Source organism: Ciona intestinalis, chromosome 11 (genome assembly GCF_000224145.3).
Source record: "Ciona intestinalis chromosome 11, KH, whole genome shotgun sequence".
Lineage (NCBI taxonomy): Eukaryota > Metazoa > Chordata > Ascidiacea > Phlebobranchia > Cionidae > Ciona > Ciona intestinalis.
In genome coordinates, this window is record NC_020176.2 from 3,629,102 (window position 1) to 3,649,926 (window position 20,825).

At 34.8% G+C, this 20,825-nt stretch overlaps 3 protein-coding genes and 1 pseudogene across 12 annotated transcripts; 1 reads left to right on the forward strand and 3 right to left on the reverse strand.

Annotated features, from left to right (window-relative positions):
• Positions 1 to 1,969: 1,969 nt before the first annotated feature.
• LOC100177949 (histone acetyltransferase KAT5) lies at positions 1,970 to 8,186 on the reverse strand. Its single transcript, XM_002131822.4, has 12 exons — positions 8,053 to 8,186; positions 7,678 to 7,747; positions 7,371 to 7,439; positions 7,076 to 7,212; positions 6,882 to 6,977; positions 6,551 to 6,653; positions 6,135 to 6,268; positions 5,814 to 5,903; positions 5,454 to 5,594; positions 5,108 to 5,201; positions 4,766 to 4,928; positions 1,970 to 2,470 (listed from the first exon to the last, which is right to left on the reverse strand). The coding sequence occupies exons 1-12, from the start codon at positions 8,068 to 8,070 to the stop codon at positions 2,254 to 2,256; spliced, it is 1,332 nt and encodes a 443-aa protein (XP_002131858.1). The 5' UTR covers positions 8,071 to 8,186; the 3' UTR covers positions 1,970 to 2,253.
• Positions 8,187 to 9,013: 827 nt separating this feature from the next.
• LOC100175619 (transformer-2 protein homolog alpha-like) lies at positions 9,014 to 12,667 on the forward strand. 9 transcript variants are annotated; one of them, XR_001974951.2, is made up of 10 exons: positions 9,014 to 9,194; positions 9,415 to 9,548; positions 9,851 to 9,931; positions 10,268 to 10,346; positions 10,451 to 10,579; positions 10,827 to 10,996; positions 11,187 to 11,312; positions 11,560 to 11,669; positions 11,773 to 11,840; positions 12,230 to 12,667. XR_001974951.2 is itself a non-coding variant. In XM_018814044.2 (9 exons), exons 1-9 carry the CDS (start codon positions 9,162 to 9,164, stop codon positions 11,781 to 11,783), a joined length of 873 nt encoding a protein of 290 aa, XP_018669589.1. In that variant the 5' UTR covers positions 9,014 to 9,161; the 3' UTR covers positions 11,784 to 12,184. The 9 variants fall into 9 exon arrangements, 8 of the variants coding, with proteins under 8 accessions (XP_018669589.1, XP_026692637.1, XP_026692642.1 ...); XM_018814044.2 differs by lacking the exon at positions 12,230 to 12,667 and having other exon boundaries at positions 11,773 to 12,184; XM_026836836.1 differs by lacking the exon at positions 12,230 to 12,667 and having other exon boundaries at positions 9,418 to 9,548; positions 11,773 to 12,184.
• A 490-nt stretch (positions 12,668 to 13,157) lies between these two features.
• LOC100181050 (tetratricopeptide repeat protein 12-like) lies at positions 13,158 to 18,008 on the reverse strand. The gene is made up of 15 exons (XM_002125783.4): positions 17,900 to 18,008; positions 17,505 to 17,653; positions 16,906 to 17,199; positions 16,631 to 16,763; positions 16,157 to 16,378; positions 15,738 to 15,955; positions 15,432 to 15,556; positions 15,161 to 15,253; positions 14,964 to 15,027; positions 14,661 to 14,795; positions 14,410 to 14,583; positions 14,138 to 14,248; positions 13,967 to 14,066; positions 13,652 to 13,901; positions 13,158 to 13,450 (listed from the first exon to the last, which is right to left on the reverse strand). Exons 1-15 carry the CDS (start codon positions 17,958 to 17,960, stop codon positions 13,372 to 13,374), a joined length of 2,208 nt encoding a protein of 735 aa, XP_002125819.3. The 5' UTR covers positions 17,961 to 18,008; the 3' UTR covers positions 13,158 to 13,371.
• Positions 18,004 to 19,929, reverse strand: LOC100185824 (annotated as a pseudogene). The gene has a single exon (XR_717475.3). The product of XR_717475.3 is annotated as a poly(U)-binding-splicing factor PUF60 pseudogene (transcript).
• Between the last annotated feature and the right edge of the window lie 896 nt (positions 19,930 to 20,825).

A 20,825-nucleotide genomic window follows, 5' to 3' on the forward strand; every position in this document is an offset into this window, starting at 1 on the left:
TAAATTTGCAAAAGATTTTGCTCCTTAAATTTTAACGCCGTTATTATTGTTAGTACTAGCAAATCGATAGGCTTGGCGAAAACAAACAATTCTAGGAAAGAGTGCGAACAGTCAAGGTTACCAAAATAATCGTAAATACCGACTTCATGTACATTCCTATTCTGTTACAGACATTTGTTTAGAGTGACATGTAATTAGTGGTATTTGGATCATGTTTATGTAGCACAGTCATTTAGAATAATATAGCAGTGGACCTGATGGTGTCTGCTGATGGCGCATGTCAAACGCTAAGTTCAAGTATCAGATCAAAACATTGTTTAATTGGGAGGCGTTGAAACACAAGCTGGTTTCTGCGAAGGTTTTATTTCTACCAAGGCCACCAAGATATTTGAAGCAATAAAACCCAAGGTATGTCGTAAACAGGCCGCCTCAAAGAAATGGAAAAGATTCTCCCTGTTGGTCTTAATTATCGACCTATCCAGGGGAGCTCATTGTCGCTGACCCACCAGCCTTGAATCCGCGAAGCAAATTACACATCGTTCCGATTTAATCCTCGTAATTAAAAGTTAAGTGGCCTTGGTAAGAAGCGAAGGAACATACGATTCTAGGTATCATAATTACAGGATTGGTGGAGAGATAAGCTCTGAACGGTCACGACGGGAAACTGCATAAACCGCAGATTGCTTTTACTTGGTAGGGACAGAGTAAACATTCCTTCGAATCAGTACAAGTGGTCGGAAAAGGCAAATCACTCGACCCGCGACTTGTGTTGTTTATGCGGTTGGTAATATAGGGCACGAGCCTGCATGGCCGACCTTATGTAATTTATTTTTTCCTGGTCAGAGTAAATACCGTGCAGTGTATGTATGTAAATGATCTGAAAATATAACAACGAAACCTGAGCGCGATTTGACTTGCGGTCAAATGAGTTTGGAAATATTCGCAATGCGACATATCCCGCGTTTATAAGCAAGCAGATATAACTTATCGATCTGATAAAAAATACACTAAAATCGAATGTAATCCAATTTCGCAAACGCAAGACCAAGAAATACAATAAAGTCTTGCGTTAAAATGTTCTTATTTATAAATTAGAAACTGTATGTTTAGCTTTACACCGACGTTTGATTCACTCGTCTACGTTTTTGTAACAGATTGTCCAAAAACACATTTTAAAACCCAAAATAAACCAAAATAGGGGCATCAAGTAGTTATCAGTAATTCATTAACAGAAAACCATGGAAATTTAAGGGTCAGAATACTTAATTCAGTGCCGTGTTATTCGCTTCAGTTTACTGTAACTTTGAGCGTTGCTACTGCCAACTATGACCAACAATAAGACGGAGTTAGGTCAGGAATTATTATCTTTCACATCTTTAGCGTTTTAAGCCAGACACGAGCTTTGGCAGTTCCGGTAAATGCGCATTGTGTGCTCCGCTGTGTTTGACCAACGTTGTGTGACGTCAATTGGGAGGTCTTATGACGTCAGGGGGTAAACAAATAAATATTACCACTCTCACTGGTCACGTGTATGTTTGGTGTAATTATTTTCAAGAATTCAGTAAAATCCCAGGGTTACAGCTGCTGAAGCGTATATCGCGTACGTCAGTCTCCTGTCAGCGTCAAAAAGTGTTGGCATATCTGTACTGTGGAAAACGAGCATATGGAAAAAAATGAAGAAAGCCTACGCCTGTCGCGTCACTAAGTCCTTCTATGACGTAAATGGTTTAAGATGAACGTACGTATGTGTGCCATTGATTAAATTCAAGATTACATTTTCATCAATTGGTTGACAAACGTTTAAGTGGGTTTACTTATTGCGGACAACTTACCGGCTAATTCGTTTTTATTTTATATGGGTGAGGTACTTCGTATAAGTGGTTGTGTTTTTGGGAGCCGAACCTACGTAAGTCATGCAAATCTATACGTAAAGGAAATTCGTGGCTGAAAAATATCCACACAGTAAACATGCCGGAACTGGTTTGTTTAATTTTCGAAAACGCTAAAAACAAAACCAAAGATGTTGAATTGGTTGAATGGCAACAAACGAAATACAAAATCATTCTATTGTCGTTGTGGTCGTTGGTACATAGGCACTTTTTTTGGATATCCAAATTGGTATAAAAATACCAAACGCGCATGTAAACGTCCCACTTGTTTATCCCTACACGTCTTGATCGCTAAGGTAGCTTCCATAGAACTCGTGGCCAGGTGACTACAGTGTTATATATGTAGCGTTGTAAGAACTGTGTTTCACCACTTGCCCCGTTTACTCCAATCCTTTGGCGTCCAATGTAAACATCTCAGTTCGATTCGCATTTTCCGCTTTGACATTGATCGTTTGTGGCCCTCTATGACGTCCTCAGTGAGCACTATGATGTATTGTCCTTTGTAGTAGTTTATAAGGTTAAGGTGTTGTAGAGTGGAGATCACATCTTCTTTTTTCACACACGTTTTTTCGCATATTTCGCTGCAGAAAATAAACCTCATTTAAAAATAACATTATTTCAATTTTAATAAATTGGTAAAACCGGAATAGAATCCATACATGCATTTCGAAAGCTTAAGTAATGCATGGCATGAAATAATGGAACAAATTATGTTTGCACATTGTAGTGACATAACTGTTTCGGCTAAATGTCGTGAGAGTTTAAACCGGTCAGTTTTAAATTATTTTTCATAACTTTCTATTTCTGCCTTGTTGTTAAAAGTGTCCATACATTATCCATAAAGCGCATTGTCATTTTGTTCTATGACGTCACAGGGGTTTATTTCCGGTCGAGGAAACAGCTTCGTAATTAGTTATAACGTCGATTGCTGCATACACGCATATGTTGCGTGTGTGAAATAAGGTAAACCGGATTCGAACTCGAATATTAATAAGAAGCGGTAAGGTTAGATGTTAGATGAGTATAATGCGTGCATCATATCCTCTCCGCTGAGCTCGTAAATCGAGAGTAACATATCACGCACAATATGGAGGCCAACTCGCACGTGACGATAAGAACGCATGGAATGGTGACATTATATAATATTCGAATATTGACATATTTAACTCGGGCATTAAGTGACAAAAAGGTTATAGGGTGCTTTCGAAATTGCCTTTTTAGGTATTCAGCATACGCACATGGTTTATGTTTTTGGTGCAAGGGGTTTATAGGAAGACTTTATTTTACAGGACACATGCCGAAACTTTGCAATTATAACATCGTTAATTATAACTTGCAAAGTTTTAGTTAATAAAAAATACTGATCCAGATAACATAGTGCAATGTTGTACATATAGTAGGGTGGGGGAATACGGGACACCTGTAGCACATATAATATCAAAATATCCTGATTGTGTTTAAATAATTAACAACGGTTTAAGGGAGTCGTAAGAATACGGTTTTACATTTTTTGAATGTTTTTTTTATTCACCACCAATGGAACAAGAAATAGAATATAAGAGTGTCCCATTTTTCTCCACTCTACTATACATGTAAGTTTGGAAATGGAGGTCATTTTACAGAATAACGTCGACACATAACGTAGCAATCAGCACCCCTGGTTATGTGACGTTGCTGGCGGTTGCTGTAAAACTACGACATTTTATAAAATCACAAACTGCAAGCACAAATAAACATGTGGCAAATTGGGTAACGGTTGATCTTAAAATTTGAATCTTGGTTTACATTGGGATTTAATACAGCGTAATAAATGCAAATGTTTCTACTTTAGAACTCAATGTTTATTTATATCGGATAGAATACATAGCTTACCATTGCTGTTTACGTTGTGTCGTATGATAAAGAGTAATTAAACGTTTGTATAATATATAGCGTGACACACGACAACCCGTTGCGTGCATTTGTTCACGTTAAATAACAATAAATCGGTCACACAAAGTAGCACATAGTTTAAATCGTGATGCATACCATGGATACTATACTACGGGTCGGATCGGTTCACCAAAATCACGTAGCTGCTATCATCCACGCTACAGTACAAATCAGATATCGGAGAATTTAACACTACATAAGTATGAGCTTAACACATAACTGGTGGTTTCAAACTTTTAAAGGACGATACGTTATACTATTGCTGGATAAATCAGTTTACAACAAGCGAATAAAACCTCACGGCGCTTACGGGGAAATTTTTATTCCACAAAAAAAACTTTAGTATTGATAGAACTAATGCGATCACCTATATCGATACGCACAAGTTACTTTATCATACGATAAAACATACACATCCACAGTAACCTTACGCCCGGTTAGGCCCGATTTATAAATAAACATAAAATTCCGAGGCACGAAGCATTTGCATGTATTACGCTGCATTAATCCCAAATGTAAACCGATATTTAAATATCATCAGCCGTTACATAATTTGCCGCATGTTTACTTGCGCCTGCAGTATTTGTGATTTTATTCAAAGATGTATTACCGCACCTATATACAAAATTATAGTTTTACATATAGCTTGATTGTTTATTTTTTTCTAGCCACGAAATCCGGGCGTTGTCGTTTCGGTTTGATGTATGTACCTATAGGCGTAAAAACTATAATTCAAAAACACCAAACGGCAAAATTAAACATTGACAAGATTGGCGTTTTATGTAAAAAAAAACAAGACACCTAACTACAATTGCTACAACCCAATGGTCCCTTTTGAGCCTAAATCGGCAGCCATACATTACAAAAACAGAACACCACCCCGGTATAGAAACTACCCGCCACGTATGCGAGGATAAATAAGTTACAGTAATATTCATTCTTACTTGATTGTAATTTGAGGTTTCTCCTGCCCTGGTTCAGGTTTCAACCCAATAATGATACCGAGTATCGTATTCGTCCAATAAGATCGGTAGGACAAGAGGCCGAGATCCGAAAGTGGTTTTTCCGGTGTTCCTGCCTTGCCTTCTATTCGTGATAAAGCGTAACCTGTAAGGAGAAGTTTAATTGACCAAATATTGGGGTTATTGGAAAGTGATCCTACAGTCAAATCATATAATGTTACGCAAATCGCTGTAGTCTCATTTCGACTGAGCACCGCATATTATCTCACACATATATATATATATATATGTGTGTATATAGGTAACAATTAATTCTGAACTTACTGAATTCAATCAATAGTTTTCCAAACCCCTTTCTTTGATGAGGCGGCAACGTTAAAATACAAGCTACGTTGTAATCTTCAGTTGATTCTTTCTCCTAAATGGTTGATCGTTACTCTTTATCGCACTCTAACGGCGTTAAAAAAAAGCCGAAATTTTAATAGCAGAAATGTATTTTAGTCACCATTTACGATTTTCACATTCACAAAATTGTTAACTTCGTTTTAGAAACACGTGATAGTGAAATGCATAAAATAAAACTTTATTAAATCCTAGATGTAACAGAATTGGTCAAATCACTGTTAGAATAAAACAAACCAGTATACAAGACATACATATAAAGTTTTACCTTAGAGAAATAACCAACAAGATGAAAACCTTTTGAATCGTATTCTGTCATCACATAGAATAAGAAAGGATCCGTATCGTAATAAAGGGTTTTGTGATCCAGGAAACATTTGGCAAGTAGACACAGGTTTTGGGCGTACGACTGTAAAATAAAATGAAAGTAATATTTAACACAATATAGTCCAAAAATTAAAAGTAAAAAATTATATTTAAATTAAAATTTATCATAAAATTATAATCAAATTTCCGCACATGTTTTGTAAAATATGATATTTACAAATGAAATGCGCAGCAAACAAAGGGTAAGTGTGTTATAACCTCACAATACAAAAATATTAGATTATCTTAATAAATAACTCACTTTGTTTTTGCGGCCGTCAATCTCAAAAAATGAAATATTCGATTTCCTGTATATTTCATTACCAGGGGGGTACCTTAGCTGGCACTTTGCCTGTAGAGAAAGATTGGTAAGTTCGGTAAGAGAACATTTTAAAGTTTTAACTTGTTTGGCAAATTGTTTATTTGATTCTTGACTGAATGAAATTAACATTATTTGTCTCTATAATTACAATGGACATAATTCATGAAATGAAATTTATGACAAATAAAATCGATGTTATTTTTATGTAATCATTAAATAGACCTATTTATAAATATAAACAGAGAATAACCAATGACTTACCAGGTGCCTTTGAAGGCAGGTGATACTTTTAACATACTTTAAACACCATTCACATAGATATACGATGCTGTATTTTGTCAACTCAATGGGATATGGTGAGAAATACCAAGGTTTTAACCTGTACTTCCCCACCTCTGTGAGGGAAAACAATGAAAGTTTTTAAATTAATAAAAACTTGACCTAATAACATGAGCTGATGAGCGCAACTTTATTCTTATAATAGACATAAAAACAGAAAAAAGGAAGTGTTGTCAAATTGGTAAACAAAGTTAAATCAAAATAAATATCAGTTTTCCAAACAGCATCAATTCAGTTTCCAAAATCCTTTTTTTTCAATTTAGTTTTTTTATTTAATATTTTATAGGTTTCAATTAACTCCTGTATAACTATCATTTAAAAATTGCAAAAATTTTTACCAATACAGTTGATGTTTTTTATCCTGCTGACTTTATCCTCGTTAACGTGGACAGTCATGCTCCCTGTTTGCCTGGGAGCTGCCTCTGATTCCTGTGAGTCAACCTACATGAAGAGGATGTTTATGTAATAAACATCTAAAAGTTAGCAATGCATTTTTCCCAACTAAACTTAACAATAACAAATTTTGCTGTGTTAAAAAAAATGGTTCATTATGTAACTTGACTGAATATATTTCTAAAAATGAACTTTTAATTTGAATAATGAATAGTCAGTGCTGTTACAACTAGGCTTATGTTTTTTCTATTCACTTTACAGCCATAGTTACCCCACCTCATCTGATGTCCCGTCCACTATTTTTCGCTTTCTTGGAAATTTGTTTGGAGCTTTCTTCACAGCTGGTTGGCAGTCAGAATGAGTGATGCCGTTCTAAATAAAATGTCACAAAAATTTATATAACGTTACACCAATGTTTAGAAGTGACGTAAGGAAAATGTTAAATAGAATTTAAACCAAATGTAACCCACCACAATAACTTCTCTGTCAGGACTACATGGCCGGGAATCTGCGGATCTTTTGTGTGAAGATTTTTCCTTTTTAGGAAGCTGAATCTTTGACAAATCCACTCTGTCTTTTGCCACCCATTCATCCAATCTTTTGTTAACTGTTATCACAGAATTTTTATTAAAAAAAAGAAGAAATTTCCCCATATATTATATACAATGTTATTGTTGGTCATAATTACACTTGGGCTCAAAACCAGAAAGATAGCAATTTGCAATGTTTTTTTGATACTGACTTAGCCTAATAAATGTAACTTACAATCCACATAATGAACATAGTACATGCAGTTTCCATTGTTTTCCCTTGTGCTTAAAACCTCGGCCAAATCTAAAAAGATAAAATTCTTTATTCTATTGAATACAAGATATTACGCTGTCACGATTGTAAGCATAGATGGCTTTTGGAAAGATATTTAACCATAATTGCTCCAACCTGGTGGTTATTTATGTTGAAACTTTTAAAATACTGTAGGAAAACAACATTTATGTGATAAGTAACATAAGCAAAACACAGATGTGCATTTAATACGTAACAAACATTAAATGTACAAAGAAAATTAACTTACGCCACTCATATTGGCCTTCAAGGTCTCTTTTTACAGGTAGGCGACAACCCTCTATAATTTTTAAGTGCATCTAAAAATAAAGATTATGTTGTACAGAAATCCAAAAGCACAGAACACTTGCTCTTTCGCCTATACACAACTATATAAATGCATAAAACTTATTTCGGTCACAATTACGAAGAACTAAGAAGTTTACAAGAGCTTAAGACGAGTACAGTATTAGCAAAAAGACAGGTATTATATATGGTTCTAGTCTGAATATATTGAATATTTTTTTAAATTTACACTGGTTTACATCAATTTTTAAAACACATTTTATCAAACAATCAGTACAGAAACTTTATTAGACATAAGACATCCAATATATTTTCTCACCTTTTCTGTTTCGGCCATTACCCATCCATCGTGTAAAGAGAACAAAACTAATTTGACAACTTTTAAAGGTTTGGTTCTGTCTAGTATATTGTTGTACTACCTATATGGAGCCTGTACATAGGTAAACTGCATTATCACAAACTGTAATAATTATGAAAATACTCTGGGCTACCTTCACATTATTGTTTAGTATAACTACTATATGTGCAAGACCTTTTTAAATAGTTGTAAAACACAGTACATGTTAAAGAACAGAAAATACTTCTAGTTCTATCATATGATATGATAAAGACCATACATGGACAATTTAAGGACAAATAATAGTTTTTAGAGGTAGTGTGTGAGACAACATAGTGAAGTGTTTAGCATGGCATGTTTTATATAAATTTAAGGGAATAAGAAATGAAACAAACTTGTTCGAAAGCGTGTTTTTGTTCAAAAGTGTGTAAATGAATACTTTTAAAACTAAAAGGTTAATTTTTAAATTAAATTTAAATTGATATACTCAATAACTGAATGTGGATAAATTGTTTCCAATAATTAACTTTTACCCAAAATTAAACTTTAACCACTAGAGGGACAATAATAATTTTAAATTTGCTTATTTATGGTAACTAAGTACAATTACTCAAACAAATTTTGAATAAAACAAAAGCCATTACCCAGCTTCAAATAAAGAAAAGGACGCAAATCTTTAAATTTTAATATTACACCTTAGAACACCTTTACTTGAACACTGGGGAGTCAAAATATTTTGATCCTGATTGAATTACTACTTTCGAATTTCTCGAAATAAATATCGTTGAGGTAATAGAACAGTTAAATTTAAGCTACAGAATTTGTTGCAAAAACACCAAGCGTTTTGCAAAAGTTGAACAACCGTCGCAACTTTACTGGCAAAATAAAATAAATTGAATATTTTTATCTTTGCTTTGTCAGTTGCTCCCACCCAGCGGAATAAAGCTAAAGGAAAAAAGCGATCGGCGCTTTCTGCAGTTGGTTAAAAAGAACAGAAAGGCGCCTCGTTTTATCTACTGGAATCCCAAATTTTAGGCTGTGTTATCGACCGAATTTTTTCACTTTGCAAGCTTTAACAACCAATATCCAAGATGAGCGATACAGAAGCTGGAGAATATAAATCGGTAATGATATTTGTTGTAAATATATATTTGGATTTCTTTTACAACTGTAATTCAGTTTGCTTGCCGCCATTACCGGAAATTCATTAAATAAAGTCATTTTTGTTACATTAATATATAATATATATGTTGTAGGCTACATATATATATATTTCAGTTATTATGAATTTAACAAATCTCAGCACCTTTATAATTTGCACAAGTAACGTCTAACTTAACACAGAAGACCAAGAGTCCAGTGAAGCAATCTCGGTCCCGCTCACGATCAAGATCTGCGGATTCTGATTCTTCAAGAGGTTCCAAGAAATCAAGAAGTTTAAGACGTTCGTATTCTCGTTCCAGATCACGTTCATACAGGTATAGAAACTAAAGTTGTTTTTATTTATTTATTGTTTTTAATATAATTTTTCTCAATCAGTTAGTCTGAATAGTATAGAAGCTACACAAACAAAAAAATTGTGCATATGCTTTGTATAATTTGCTATAGATGCACAGCAAAATGTGTTTTGTCAGGACCGGCAGATTGTACAAACTGGCTTATTAAACTGGCTTATTATTCGGCAGATTGTACAAACTGGCTTATAAGTACAACAGATTTTTTCTTTTAAACAACTTTCTAAATCGAAAAAGGTTACATTCAAGTCATTTTTTGTTAATAGGTCACGTTCCCGATCTGGTTCAAGACGCAGATATCGAAGAAACAGTGGAAGTCCAAGAAGGAGGTATTACAGTAGATCAAGGTAGAGTACCTGCCCTGTATCGACTTGATTACTTGATAGGCTTATGTTCTATTCTATGTAGAAATATCTATATGTTATGTTGCTACTTTTTGTTTCATAAAAGTTTTTGCTTGTAAAAATTGACACATATCAGTATAAATTGTTGCTACTTTTAAATTTCCGCTTGTAAAAATTGCCACATAAGCAAAGCCTGTATGTTGGCCTTATTATAGTCAGGTGCCTTTGCAAGCCCTGTAATTCAAATGAGTGCGTCTTTGCATCCCCAAATATTTTCTCGCCTATAATTAACACCAACTAGCAATATGCTTTTCTCTTTCTTCATTCTTGATTTGTTAGTAGGTCCAGGAGTTATTCAAGAGGCCGCCACAGCAGTAAATCTCCCATGTCTGGAAGGAAGCGTCATATTGGAGACAGAGTAAGTGAGCTTTTTGTTCATGATATGTCTTAAGTGTAAATATGTTGTCATTCAATAATAAAATTAGGTTTGATCTGAAAAAATAAGAGTTGTTGTTGTTTCAGTTGAACCCACCAAGTGGTAAATGCTTGGGAGTATTTGGTTTGAGTCTTTACACCAACGACAGTGATCTCAGAAGTGTATTTTCAAGATATGGAAGAATAACTGATATCAATGTTGTAATTGATCAAAAGGTAATGCTTTGACTACTTTGTCTTTTTCTGATCTTTTAAGTAGGGGGCTCAGTGCATGAAAAACCACTGGATTGTAAGACACAAAGTTAAATTATATGTGGGCTTTCATGGTTAATACTCTCGGCAACCCCTAAAGTTTGTTCTGACACCCAGTTTGAGAAGCCCACTAATCTTATGCTAATTCTAAAGTATGATTCAAGAATGTTAGATTTTAGAATTGACCATATGTTCATACTATTTCTTGTAGACCGGTCGTTCACGAGGGTTCGGATTTGTTTACTTTGATAATGATGATGATGCAGCTGAAGCAAAGGAGCGGGCTAACGGGATGGAACTTGATGGAAGAAATATTCGTGTTGATTACTCGATCACCAAGCGAGCTCACACACCAACACCTGGTGTATATGTTGGGAGACCGTGAGTATTTAATTCAAACCAAAGTTTACTTAACAGTTTTTTACTTAAACAACATTAAACAGTGTATTTTAGAATCCAAATTTTTACCAATTATGTTAAAAATTTATTGTAAAGTTTTTTCTTTTAGGAGCTTAATTTTTACTAGAATCCTATTTTTGCCAATTTGAAGTTTTCAATAATTTTTTTTTAGATATGCCAAGCCAAGAGATGGTGATAGATACGAATCAAGAGATCGATATGATCGTGGTGGTGACCGACATGATAGATATTATGAACGTGACCGTTATGATAGAGGAAGATATGAAAGCAGAGACAGGTAAGGTTATATTTAAAGTTGTTTAACACTGGTGCATGAATGTTTGTCAGTTTTAATGCAAGCATGACAGTATTGTCACCATTTTTAAATGAAAGTAAAGACGTTTCTGCCATTATGACACTGTAATATGTAGTGTAATGTTATTATTGGTATTGTTGTCAACCACCATTATTGAAAAAGGTTTGATATGCTTTTTATAAGTACTATTATGTACTTGCTTGTGTATTACTTTGGACATTATATGCAGATACAGAGATGATTACCGGGATAGAAGAGACAGTTACAGACGAAGCCCTTCACCTGGATACAGACGCAGATCTCCTTCTCCTTACTATAGAGATAGATCCCCACGTGACCGTAAGTGAACAAATTTGAGATAAAAGACTGAAGTCCTAACTCAAGTATCAATTACTTACTAATAACACAATGCTGGCTCTTTTTAAAGTTGTTTATTTTTCAGGTTACTACTAAATCGCATTGTATTGGCACAGTGGGGACTTGACCCTGAACACCAGTGACTTGTTACATGTAGGTATTGTTGCCTGCTATGTGTGTAAAAAACACAATGTCTTGTCAATGTTTACAAATTTGTGTGATTTGGTTCTTTATATTCACCACTTTGGAGACACTCCTAGGTTTTGTACAAAGCGTAGAGTAAAACCTATTGTTTTGTGTAGCATACCATTCTTTCTAGTAGTTATTCTGACTTTTTATGTTCGCTGGTCTTCGCTTTTGTTGCCGCTGAATTGGAAATTTTTAAACTTTGGATCAAGATTTTGCTGCATGTCAGTAAAGTCTGTTGGTCTTTCTATGTAGCTCCTCATACATTGTTACAACAGCTTCTTTCAAATAAACTTCAGTTTTACTCGTTTTGTCCGTGGTTTAGTTTTTCACTTGTTTCTTTTATAAACTTACAGTGAAAGAATCTTTTTGAAGATTGAAAATACGAAAATTGGAAATTTTGAAAACGAAAACCTAGAAAATTTAAGATTGAAGAATGAATTCTGCAGCGTTATTTAAGAAAACCAGAGAAAAATGAAAATTATAGAAAACTTAAAACGCTGTGAGATATTAGGCTATAAATAACTCTAAAAAATTTTAGGACAATCCAATTCTTTCCACAGGTTATAATCCAATAACATTAGCTTCATTTCAGTTAAGTTTTGGTAAGTGACAATATGAATGGAGGAATGGAGACCAACAGTTATACAATGACAAATCATCTATGTGGTTTTTGACACCACAACATTCATTACATCTGTAACACGGGGAGGGATGAATCAACATCGTTATTTGTTCAGTGATAAAATACTAAACCATGTATTCGCAGAGGAAATAAACCAGTTTATTCACTTTGTGGTTATGTATTATTGCCGTGTTCTTACTCTCTTGGGAAATCTTAACTTTTCCAACATGGACCTGCTGAATGACACAATGACCGTTTTCTCATCATTGATGGATCAACATTGTTAGTTATAATCTCGGTCCAACAAGATTTTATAAACTTGATATAAATGCATGTCATAAAACAGCAACATTTGTTACAACTGCAGGGCCAGTTTGAGATGCATTGCATGTGGGAGTTACTGCAGTCTACATATTTAACTTTGTTGTATATTTTCCCTGTGGAATCTGTTAGTCAAAAATGAGATAGAGGAATGGTTGTTAGTTCTATCTTTCTAAAAGATGCATAGCGACATTGTTGTCAGCATTGAGCTTTTAACCCATTGAGATCCAACTTAAATTTAAAATATGTTTTACAGCATTAGTGGAACCTAAACTTACAACCTTAACGGTACCTGAACCTACATAGATTAGTAACCAAATTGATCCTAACAACCAATGCAAAGTTCACATGTTATGTATTTCTATCAAAAATAAACTACAAATATAGTTTTGTATTACATAAAAATGCACTTTTGTCACAGCAAGTTTTCAAAATATGAAATAAAACAGCGCCAACTTCTAAACAACAGTGTTACACATGAACCAATGAAAACAAACTCATTTGTAAGCATTGGGTTTAAATGGAGGAACCTCAACAACATCATTTTCTTCTTCAAGCCAGTAATTCATCTGGTGGTTTATTTCTTGCAAGAATGTTGATTCCATCATGTTTACGAAGCTCTTCTAGAAACCTAGAAAAATCATGGAATTTGTTGTATATGAGATTTGGCTTGTTTATAGGACCATTTAAGTCACTCAAGGTTTTTAATATCTTTGTTGTGTTCTAAAAGGGGAATCATAGCTGTGATGAAGATTAATACCTTAATGCTTATAAAAAACAGTTTGACACATGGTTTAGAGAAACGCCTTTCAACAAATGTTGTTTCATTTACCTTCCATTTGCTTGAGCCATCTTCCCCACGGCAATGGCACAGTTGGCTCTGCAGTGTTTGCTGTTTGAATCCCTGCACAGCACGAGAAGATGGCGCACCACTTCTCCCTCCTTGTTAATTGCAAGGATTGGATCTAAACCATGAGGCAGTTGGGCGATTACGCCAAGCAACATGGCGACGTGACTTTGGTTGACGTAACTTATTGTTCCTTTACTTTCATTCATCAGCAATTGACGCATCGTAACATAATCTAAAAAAAATCACACTGTATTTATGGAATGCACAAAGTGTTTGCTTCTTTCCATATAAACTTACCTTTATCTATGCTTGCAAAATATTCCACTGCAGCATGAATACTTTGTCCAATGAAACACATTATCTTTAAACTGTATGTTACAATTGCAACATCATTGTGCTGTAACAAAAATTTAAAATAATGCAATTGTCAATAAATAAGCCAATACATTGATCAAATGCAACTGATACCTTCATTAGTTTGTATAATTGCTTCACAAAAGCAGTACCAGCCTTCTTATAAACAGCTTGTGTGCATTCCACCAATCCTTCCATACAAAGACTCATCACAGTGAGGCATTTCTGAACAAATGAAGGTTTTAAAAACTGAACATGTGGAAAATTTCACATCAAAACATCGGTAAACTGTGGCTATAAAAGGATATGACTTAGACCATTACCTTACAGCGTACACCCATGTATACAAATAGTTTAGGTGTAAATATAAACAAAATGCCAAGTACCAGCAGTAATCCAGTTTCTTTGGATTTCATGACCACTGGGTAAAGTAACTGTGCAAGAGAAGAACAAAATGATGAAGATTTGTTGCATTTGATGATCTTGGTTGTTACTTGAAGTACATCTTCCATTGCACACGGGTTGGTCAGTCCCTTTTTGAATGAGGTGACACAACGGTCCTATTGTGATTTGTAAGTGAGTTTATTCAGAGCTTTATATTTAATGTGGCAGTTCGTAAATTCATGTGAAAACTTACCAAAGCATTTTTAATGTTTTCCGAAACACTTCCATTATTTGCAACTAAGCTGCAGATGGAAGAGCTTTCCACAAAATGAGAAAAACACCTCATTCTTAATGTAAGAGCTTCATAATCACCGCTGCCTACATCATTCTATGAGCAAGAAAAATATTCACTTATGTTTTTATACCAATATTTGCATTTACTAATAAGGATTGACTGTTGGCCAATGGAAACAGTAATTATTACCTATATCATAACAATCCAAGACTGTTATCAATCATATATGAATAGTTTTAAGTTATAACAACTTGTGCTTACCAAGTATTTAATCAAGCAAGGTAGAATCTCTTCCTCAAAACTCTTTTCAGCAGATGCCAAAAACCTTTACAATATGTCAATAGATAAAAGTTTTAAAATGTAGTAGCTATAGTTGTGGGTTCTTAATATATCTAAGCTGTTTCTTAGGACAAAAAAAATGAAAAATGCAGCCAATTTAAACAAAATTAGAGACTTACTTCTTTTCCAAAGTGAAATTGCATAATGTTGTGGCAGCAGCCGTGTTGGCATCTGCCCTCTGCGTGTTAGGGCTCAACAGTAGCTTCCCAAACCTATGTTTTAAACAAGATTTAGAAAATACTGTCATGTTTTTCGCTTTTAAAACTAGAAGAGAGAGTCAAATTATACTAAGAAAAGGTTTGGACTTGTCTGCTGAACGTACTGCTGTATTTTCACTGACAAAGTTTTAAGCTAACACAACTAATTTGATATAACAGAACATTTACATACTTGGCACAGTCAACAGCATTGGTCACTATTAATCTCGTGCTGGCTTCAAATGAAGTTTCTTGAAATAAACTGATGACATCACGTTTTACTTGGTCATCAGGCCAGGTGAGGAAAGACAACAAAACCTGGATATATTTCAAACAATTACAAATCTAACCCAAAATCGTGAACTGAACATTCTGAATCTGAAAAAGTAACCAATTAACATAAAGTACTTGTGCCGTATACTGCAATATAGAAGCTAGAAGCTACAAAGGAGTCTTGTAACTTATCATGTCTACTATGGATAAGCAACATATCACTCACATCTGGCATTGAAGACAGTGAGACTAACATCCTTAAGTTTTCCGGTTCATTTATGCAAGCAGCATGTAGCAAACACACAGCAGATGAAACCAATTCATTCCCATGGCAAGGGTTTGCTGAGACTGAGTTCAACCGAGACTTCAGGCAGTTAGCAATACAACCATCATCAGTAAAGAGATTGAATCCATGATGCATACGAAACAGTGTGCGGGAAGTTTCTGAGGAATATTCGTCTTAACTTGATGTATTTTAGACACAATACATTTATAAATGGTTGTGTATTTTAGTCATTTTTAAAAGTTGTAATAATTAACTTTTGTAAATTACATGGTTTGCCATTTTATAAACTTTTAAATAAAGGGGTTTTCAACCATTGAACAGATAGCCAACAAATTCAGACTTAAATTAAACAATTTTACCGTCAACCAGTTTGGCTTGCAGGATCCTTAATCCACCAGCATAATACATGAGGCTCCCAGATAAATCTGATCCCGTCTTCTTTTCCTCCTGCATCCGATCCCGAAGAGTTTGTATCACTTGTGGGATGTTAACGGGATCTTGTTTTTCCTCTTCCCCATGTTTCGCAGCCTCTGCTTCAAGCAGGAAGATCCTTCTGTCCTCCTCAACCTCATCTATATATTCTGGATGAAAATATACATCAGAGGATGTAAAATTGAAGTTTATGGTTAACTCGTCACATTCAAAATAACAACTTCAACTTTCCATAATATTCTTTGGTTTATTCTTATTCAGTCTAGAATACCCAAGTTTTATTGACTTCCTTGCCCCACTACTTACGGATAAAAAAGGTACATTCATGTATTTTTTACTTTCAGTGCAGTGGATCCTACACACACTTTAATGACGTAACTTCCACCAATCAAACCTCTTACTTTGAACCAACTTAGTGTTTTTTTTATCTAGTTTCAACAGCTGTTTGAATTGTTCAATTGCGTCATCAAATTTGTTTAACTTCTGATAAGCTCTTCCTTTGAACACAAACGCTTTCACCCATCTCTCATCAATCTAAAATAATTTGAATAATATCTTTTTTATATAAATTGATTCTTATATGGCACAGCTTTCATTTTGCAGAAGACCGATTGATATACCCATATATATATATCTCTTTATGGAAATATTAAGTGTAATATAAGAATTTATTTACCCTCAAAGAAAAATCACAGTCCGCAATTGCTTCTTCACATTTCCCCAACTTTAAATAAGCAGCTGCCCTGTTAGTGTAGAGGGGTGTCAAGTCCTTTGCTTCCTTTGTAGCTTCTGTGTAAATCCGAATTGCTTCATCAAAGCTATTTTTCTTAAATTCCTCATTGCCGAGTTCTTTAAGTTTGTTTGCTTTCTTGTGTCTTTCTTTTCTTGCATTTGCTCTCTGTTGACAATCTGCTTCCATTGCGCTGAGGAATTCATCTTGTGAAGTATGTTGGTTAGGGAAACTCTTCAGCTGAAAATGGGACCCAATGTTTAATTACTATGAACTAAAAATAGGTGAAAATATAAAACCATGAAACAGAAATAATTAGCTTGTTTTTGCAGCAATGGTTAGTTCGGGGATCAAAACTGTCAAGACGTAATAGCTTTGTGATATCATAAATATTTATGAGGGTATGAATTATGTAAAACACAATTATTCCTGAAGTGCTGAAACTTTCAATTAGAAAACAACATGAAAAATATAGAATAAAATAATACATTGCATAACCAATTCCACATTGTAGTAAACTCCCTAAAAGCAAAATTTATCCATACGTTGTTATCATTCTTATAAGCATTTTTATTAATGACTGTTTTGTCAAAGGTTTTGCTCTTTTTGAGTGCGTTTAATTCTTCGTCTGCTTTTTCAAAAGCTTCTGCTTGAACATTCACATCTTCTGATGTCAAACCTTTTACAATGCTATCTGCAAGTAAAGACAAATTTGTAAATTTTTTTATGTGTATCCTTTTTGTTTATTGTTTCAACTGTTTTCATTTTTAAGTCAAAGACTTTTTAAAAATTATTTTCATTTTATAAAATTTAAGTGATTTGTAAGTAAAACAAAACATTACAGCTATGATTTGTGGCTGAGGTTCTTGTTGACCTTGGATTTAGGTCAGAATTGGTCCATTACCCCCTAAAACATTAAAGCTCCACACACTACATTTACCTATGCTTGAAACTTTAGCAAGAAAATTATCAAAATCTTGCTTGTCCTCTACAGATTGCATGTCCGACACCTACTATGGACTAAATCACATGAAACTTTCGAACTTTCTGTAATGTACACAAAAAATAAAATATTTTGACCAAATATAAACCAATTTTTACTATGATCATATTCACATTAATAAGAAATGTTGCTCCAGTTACAAATGACGTTACTATGGGTACCAAATCATTTTTGGCAGTATATTATAAAGTACTAGGAGAATAATTATTTTTGAAGACAAACTCATTGCAGCAGTGCAAAGTAAACAGGTGAATCTGTTTCAGTGTTGAGCCACCTTTCACTTCACCAAAATTTACAACTAGAAAAAGCAGCGGTTGCACTCAAATTGAAAACAACAACTTTATTCAACTCAATGAAATAAACCCTCATTTGTTTGTAGTGACTAGTGACACATTATCTTTTATAATGTACTGTCCAGTGTAGGAGTTTATCCAGTCAAATCATTATGATTAAATTTATGCTGGGGATAAATTATTGCTTCAATTTTTCGACCCCCAAACCAGCGTCCATTTAAGGACTCGACAGCTTTTTTACAAAATACTGAGTCAGTGAATTCAACATATATCTTTACGGTGACTGGAGCATCTTCTGCCTCACTTTGTTTTTCTTGGTAAATAACAACTCTACTGACAGATCCAAACTTTCCACATTCCTCTGTCACCTCCGATTCCAAGTCGTCATCTATTTCCTCAACATCCACCATGTTATGGAGGACCATCACTTTACTTGCCTCCTCTTTCCGCATCAGTTTTTGCATGATCATATGTCTCGCCTGCACTCCAGACAACTTCATGTCCTCCTGGGCACTGAGAGTGTTCGGCAGCTCCATAGTTTCCTTTGCAGTTTTCTGCTTTGTAGTTGTTGCAATGGTAGTGGGTATAGCGATCCCAGGAGGTGGAATATTGGGGTTGGATCTTGAACTTAAAACTGGGGCAGTAACTACTCCAGGTGCGGGGATGGCAGCAGGTGTGGGTAATGGGGTGGATGGAAACCCAGGCATTCCAACTATACTTGGCAATCCAGGAACCCCTGGGAAAGCACTGTTTGTAAAAGAACTGCCAGGGGGGATGGTCACACCCACAGGAGCAATAGCTTTACCAACACGAAGGTATTGACCCCCTAGGTCAAACAAGTTCATTGAAGCAACTGCGTCATTAGCTGCTTGCAATGTATCATATTCAATAAAGCCGTAACCTTTGTGCTTTCCAGTAAGCACGTCTGGGACAAGTGCACATGAAAGAATGTTTCCGAAGGCAGAAAACACAGATTTTAAATCTTCTGTGTTTAGATCAGTATGAACAGAAGAAATGTAAATTCTCTTTTGCATCTTTGATTCATCCAAGAGTAAATCAATAACTGGATGACTTTGTGGCATGTTGGCAGGACGACCCACTTTAATGGATCTTCCACCTAACATAACACCTCCCATTTGGTCCAGTGATAACTGGGCGGCTTCAGGGGTCTCATACTCGATGAAAGCAAAACCTTTATGCTTTCCGGTAATTGGATCGAATGACATATTTATAGATTTAAATGGGCCAAATGGTGAAAATGCATTTCGAATAATTTCTTCTTTTAAATCGTAGTAAATGGAGCCCACATAAACCCTGCACATTAGCACCAAAGCTTGTTGCTTTTGTAAAAACATGTTTTCATTACCGAGCCCGCTTGGTAAACCTGGCAAAGGCTGGCTTGCGGTTGTGACCAGTGAGTTTTCGACTGCAAGCTTTGCCTGAGCCTCTTGTTTAAGCAACACATGTTTGACACTTTCCTGTACAGCATACCTTTTCGCTTTAGCAAGCGCTTCTTTTTGCTCCGGCGTAAGTGGTGGTGGGGCCATTTTAGGCATTTGTATAATGTCTCCATTATCAAGGTTAACAGTTTCCGTTAACGCGGTGGACATGGTGTATAATATCTTCGTACAGCAGTATAATCACTCACCTATTGGGTCTGCAAAGTAACGAACTAGGTATTTAAAATAACGGTTTGGCGCTACTACAACGGAAAGTCCCTAGACTGCGTGGCTACACCGCGAACGTAGTGTGAACAAATCAAGTAGATGACAGCACGCATTTTTTCTTGTAAAGAATTTACGCGCATCACATAACGATGTTAAGTACAATGGTAATACTTTATGATAAAAAGACAGAATTTTCGAGAACTTTCGGCTCTCGTCGCAATATGTTTTTTTGTTTGTATAATATTCGAATTCTTAACGCACTTGTTTCAGGTTTGGAAATTTTAAAACTTCAGTAAATTCGACAATTCTCTTTTTCGGTTTGAAAAAACATTAAAAAAATTATAGGCAAACAGCATTAATGTGTGCTCTAATACTGCAGAACACAAAATGACAATCAGTTTAAAAACGTATTTTTAAGATACTTTAACTAGTGTCGAAAAACATGCCCAATAAATGGCTCTCAGTATTTTCGCCTCGTACTTTTTTGTTAAGGTGATGCACAGAAATAAAATAGAATAGAACGCGCATCTCCAATGTCGGCAAAGGAGAGAGGTGATACACTCTCTCTCTTTCGCGGGTCGTTCCCGTTTACTATTGTAGTCAATGGAGTCGATGACGTTTTATGTAGTTTTTCTTTGTTTTTTGACTTAATTTAAAGTTATAGTGTAAAACAACTATTTTCTAATATATATATATATTTCTTACAAATCGTTTGTTTAAAATTTGTAACTAATTTTTTTAAATAATTAAATTTCCTAAACAAGTGGTAAACTGTAAGCGTTAACCTACTAAATAACTAAACTGGCCTAATAAACTTGAATAGTTGGTATAGTTTTTAAAATAAACAGCTAAAACCTTCCAAAAATACTATGCGCCTATCTTTTACAATGGAGACGAAGGAAA

What these genes read in the sequence shown, in the direction of transcription:
- LOC100177949 (XM_002131822.4), bottom strand. An exon ending in CTATGTTCATTATGTGGATT is followed by an intron (nt 7,213 to 7,370) that starts GTAAGTTACATT and finishes CTGTGATAACAG; the next exon opens with TTAACAAAAGATTGGATGAA. An exon ending in TGGACGGGACATCAGATGAG is followed by an intron (nt 6,654 to 6,881) that starts GTGGGGTAACTA and finishes CTCTTCATGTAG; the next exon opens with GTTGACTCACAGGAATCAGA.
- LOC100175619 (XM_018814044.2), top strand. Translation starts at nt 9,162, where the DNA reads ATGAGCGATACAGAAGCTGGAGAATATAAATCG. An exon ending in ATGTTGTAATTGATCAAAAG is followed by an intron (nt 10,580 to 10,826) that starts GTAATGCTTTGA and finishes TATTTCTTGTAG; the next exon opens with ACCGGTCGTTCACGAGGGTT. An exon ending in GGTGTATATGTTGGGAGACC is followed by an intron (nt 10,997 to 11,186) that starts GTGAGTATTTAA and finishes ATTTTTTTTTAG; the next exon opens with ATATGCCAAGCCAAGAGATG.
- LOC100181050 (XM_002125783.4), bottom strand. Translation starts at nt 17,960, where the DNA reads ATGCAATCTGTAGAGGACAAGCAAGATTTTGATAATTTTCTTGCTAAA. An exon ending in CTTATAAGAATGATAACAAC is followed by an intron (nt 17,200 to 17,504) that starts GTATGGATAAAT and finishes TCCCATTTTCAG; the next exon opens with CTGAAGAGTTTCCCTAACCA. An exon ending in AATTTCACTTTGGAAAAGAA is followed by an intron (nt 15,028 to 15,160) that starts GTAAGTCTCTAA and finishes CATATTGTAAAG; the next exon opens with GTTTTTGGCATCTGCTGAAA.